The following is a 4,407-nucleotide window of genomic DNA, read 5'->3' as shown; positions in this document are numbered from 1 at the left end:
AACGATAATGTAAGTTGAAAGATTTTTTAATTTTCTCTGACATTGATTTAATTCGCGTATTATATCCGTAGCATGCTCAAATGTCGCATAACTTGGCATCTCAGACCAATCGCCTTGCATATCTATTGGTCAACAGCGAAGAATCGTTTCAATTTTATATTTTAATATTTAACTAACTTTGTATTTTTAACATTTAACTTTGTATTTTAATATTTAACTTTTATGTATTGATAAAGACTGTAGTGCAGTCGAAACGTTTACAATTTATATCGATTCTGTAACGGAATGTTAATTTAATTATTTAACTATTAATAAAAATTTTTACACCTTATTTATTTGCTCGTTCAGTTGGCCTACTATATATGATTTGTTTAATTTTGTTAAATTATACGAGCCTTTCATTAATTAATTTTACGTATATGTATATTGGTATAATGTAATATAAATGTTAATTACATACAATAAAAATAATATATTATACATACAATAAATTTAAATATGTATACGTTAGTAAAGTTCTATGATGATATTTATCATGTGTGCACATCTAACCAAATTACGATTAAAAAAAATGTTACAAAAGCTACATATAGTGATAAACGAAGCTACCCAGCAATCATTTTAGTGAAAAATGGTGAGTTAAGAATACATTTCATATCTATATTTTATATTTTTATTATTATTGTATGTAATTAACATTTATATTACATTAACAATATATACATAAATCCAAGATTGAATAGTAAACAGTAATGATGCGATTATTCACGATATAATGAAAATATAGATGTAAAAATACATCTACAAATAAAATAAGTAATTGGGAACACATTTTAATGTATTCTCAATTTCTTATTTTATTAACAAATATTTCTTTAACATTACAGATAATAAATATATATTGCAAGATATTAAAAAAAATATTATAACAAATAAACCACATATATTACGCAAAAGAACTGATTTCCCAAAATTTAGTGGTAAGTATAACTCATATCGATAATACTTGCAATACTTATTCTATCATATGTATGTGATAATCATGTATCTCTTCTCTCACAGATATTAATTCGATAAGTCTAATAGATAAAAACAAAGGCAATGAGTCTGTGATACTAAACAAGGAGTGTATTACCAAAAACATTGATATTTCATTAAATATCGGAGAATCTCACATGATAATGTCTATGGATGAAAACCATAAATATAATGAAGATGTGTCAAACAGAGATTGTAATAAGAAGTTGACTGATGTTACATCAAATACTGGTAAATGTACACATTTCCAATTATTTGGTTTAGCTCATATGTATGATGTTTGTAATACTTATTTTATCGCATGTATGTCACATAATCATGTATTTCTTCTCTCGCAGATATTAATTCGATAAGTCTTATAGATAAAAACAAAGACAATGAGTCTGTGATACTAAACAAGGAGTCTATTACTAAAAATATTGATGTTTCATTAAATATTGGTGCATCTGACATGATAATGTCTATGGATGAAAGGGATAAAAATAATGAATCTGTACCAAATAAAGATTCTAATGAGGAGATGACCGATGCTACATCAAATACTGGTAAATGTGCACGTTCTCAATTATTTGGTTTAGCTCATATGGATGATGTTTGTAATACTTATTTTATCGCATGTATGTCACATAATCATGTATTTCTTTCTCGCAGATATTAATTCAATAAGTCTTATAGATAAAAACAAAGACAATGAGTCTGTGATACTAAACAAGAAGTCTATTACTAAAAATATTGATGTTTCATTAAATAATGGTGCATCTGACATGATAATGTCTATGGATGAAAGGGATAAAAATAATGAATCTGTACCAAATAAAGATTCTAATGAGGAGATGACCGATGCTACATCAAATACTGGTAAATGTGCACGTTCTCAATTATTTGGTTTAGCTCATATGGATGATGTTTGTAATGCTTATTTTATCGCATGTATGTCACATAATCATGTATTTCTTCTCTTGCAGATATTAATTCGATAAGTCTTATAAATAAAAACAAAGGCAATGAGTCTGTGATACTAAACAAAGAGTCTATTACTAAAAATATGATGTTTCATTAAATATTGGTGCATCTGACATGATAATGTCTATGGATGAAAGGGATAAAAATATTGAATCTGTGTCAAACAAAGATTGTAATGAGAAGATAATCAATGTTACATCAAATGCTGGTAAATGTGCATATTTGCAATTATTTTGAAACTGACAAATATCTTTATCTTTAATTATTTGTATACTTAATATCTTTTAATATAATAATAAAATACATATAAATAATAATACATTCTTTTATTTAATTTTGTTTTTTTTTAAATTGTCAAATACACATTGGGTTCTTTCCAGCAATGACACAATGCAGCATATATGGTATTCTATGTGTTAGATTATAATACTTTTTCATTATTTTAGATTGTCACCATAAACCGACGCTTTTAAATGCGAAGAATAAAGGATATGACATAAAAGAAGATGAAATTCCCGTAATTATTGACAACTGTGATTATCAAGAGATTACAGATCTCCCAGTAAATTTTGGTTAGTTTAGATAATGTTATCAGTTATATTTCTAAGCACTATTTTATTATCTGTATGAAATATTTTTTCTTATATATATTGTTTCAGATATTGGCACAATAATCTTTACAGATGAAAATGAGAGCATTGAAACTGTCATGCCAAGTAACTTTTTCATGAATGATAATATTGAAGCAGCAGAGGCAAATATTTCTTTATCTGGTATGCAATACTGTTAGAATTAAATTTCAAATATTAAGTTTCATATTTTATACTATAAATAATATGCAATTTTTTATTGCACTGTTGAATGAACGTATTTGTCCCTGTTTATCTAATCTCATGTTTTGTTTGCAGATTCATTTAATGGATCTATTAGAATCAATGAGTGTGTTAGGAGATTAAGTTTCAATATGACTGGTATGTAAAAATTGAATTATTTTTATATAAATGAGTATAAACTCATAAACAAAATATAAATATACACAAATTATAAAAAATAAGAAATAAATGCAATAAAATTTATATATATATATATATATATATAAGCATATCATGAAAGTAATAGACAACCACTTAAATTAAAATATAAACATTAATGTTTATATAATAATATTATAAATATATCAGCTGCAGGAGCCTAATACGATGTCTTTTGCGTCGGTTATTGCGAAAATTAATTGTTCTGCTAATTGGGAATAGTATCTTTGATTTAGATCTCTAATTCTCATGTTTTCCATTAACCCCTCTGTAAAGCTGTAGACGAGAAAAATATCGGTCTGAAAGTTGGTTGAATTGGGAATCGAACCCGAGTCTTTCGCTTTCCAAGCGACTGCTTTTATAACCAAGCTATTCAGATCTTCCGAAACAATACTTCACTTTGTTGCCTTTTAACTAAATAACGCCGTTTTTTTGCCCAGACATAAACAAACAATATTATAACTCTTAATATTATTAAACAATATTAATATTATTATTAATATTAATATTAATAATGTTTGTGTATATTTATATTTGTTTAGAGATAAAAGATTGTATCTATACTTATATAAATTTAAAAAAAAAAACAGGTTTTATAGTTTCAAATATACATAAGAAATGATAAAATTTTAGACATAAAACAAAAATAAATATAACACAGTAATACAATTTGATAAAGTTTTATGAAGTATTTATAAACTGACATTTTAAGATTTGTTTAAAGTATAATCTTGTAAACATGGATTATTTTATGTTATTTACACTTATCTCTTTTTATATCTTCAATAAATCATACAGAAACTGATGCAAGACGTGTAAGCATGTTATCTCCTTGCCGAGATGATGTGCCAGATCCAGAAATTGTTGCTGCGCCAGTGTCTTATAGTATGTAGTTATGTTTTCTTTTTCTTTATAAATAATTTTTGACGTACATTTTTAATTAACAAATTTCACAATATTATGTATATAATTGATATATACGTACATATATAATATTATATATATTAATGGATATAATTCTTATAACATTGAGTTGCTACTGTTTTACATCAAGTTCGTTATTATTTTCATATAATGTACAAGCTGCGATTGCAACTTCATGCAAAAAGCGGCAATAATTTTGTTTCATTAATTTTATATAAACTTTTAGAGATTCTAATTATAATGACTAATTATAAATATATACTTTTGCAAGACTAATTATAAATTTAAGTAATGTAATTCGTGCAATATTGTGCTCTATATTTGAACAAACTACCTTTTGTTTTGAGAAAGACCTAGTAAAATCAAAACGTATACTTTTTATTATAAATAAATTATGTTTAATTTTTTTTACATCTAAATTACTTTGGCTCGTAGTTTTGGCCTACTTTTC

At 25.3% G+C, this 4,407-nt stretch overlaps 1 protein-coding gene across 2 annotated transcripts; it reads left to right on the top strand.

The window, feature by feature from the left end:
- Window positions 1-448: 448 nt before the first annotated feature.
- Window positions 449-2,142, top strand: LOC114934374 (uncharacterized). 2 transcript variants are annotated; one of them, XM_029307060.2, is made up of 6 exons: window positions 449-634; window positions 888-980; window positions 1,063-1,269; window positions 1,377-1,583; window positions 1,714-1,896; window positions 2,004-2,142. In XM_029307060.2, the coding sequence occupies exons 1-6, from the start codon at window positions 499-501 to the stop codon at window positions 2,096-2,098; spliced, it is 921 nt and encodes a 306-aa protein (XP_029162893.2). In that variant the 5' UTR covers window positions 449-498; the 3' UTR covers window positions 2,099-2,142. The 2 variants fall into 2 exon arrangements, with proteins under 2 accessions (XP_029162893.2, XP_029162892.2); XM_029307059.2 differs by having other exon boundaries at window positions 1,690-1,896.
- The last annotated feature ends 2,265 nt before the right edge of the window (window positions 2,143-4,407 follow it).

This window comes from Nylanderia fulva, unplaced genomic scaffold (assembly GCF_048542155.1).
Source record: "Nylanderia fulva isolate GAGA-0341 unplaced genomic scaffold, ASM4854215v1 Scaffold316, whole genome shotgun sequence".
Classification (NCBI taxonomy): Eukaryota; Metazoa; Arthropoda; class Insecta; order Hymenoptera; family Formicidae; genus Nylanderia; species Nylanderia fulva.
Note: the sequence above shows the minus strand (reverse complement) of the source record. Positions and strands in the feature narration are given on the sequence as shown.

What these genes read in the sequence shown, in the direction of transcription:
- LOC114934374 (XM_029307059.2), top strand. Translation starts at nt 499, where the DNA reads ATGTATACGTTAGTAAAGTTCTATGATGATATTTATCATGTGTGCACA. An exon ending in AATCATTTTAGTGAAAAATG is followed by an intron (nt 635 to 887) that starts GTGAGTTAAGAA and finishes TTAACATTACAG; the next exon opens with ATAATAAATATATATTGCAA. An exon ending in TGATTTCCCAAAATTTAGTG is followed by an intron (nt 981 to 1,062) that starts GTAAGTATAACT and finishes CTTCTCTCACAG; the next exon opens with ATATTAATTCGATAAGTCTA.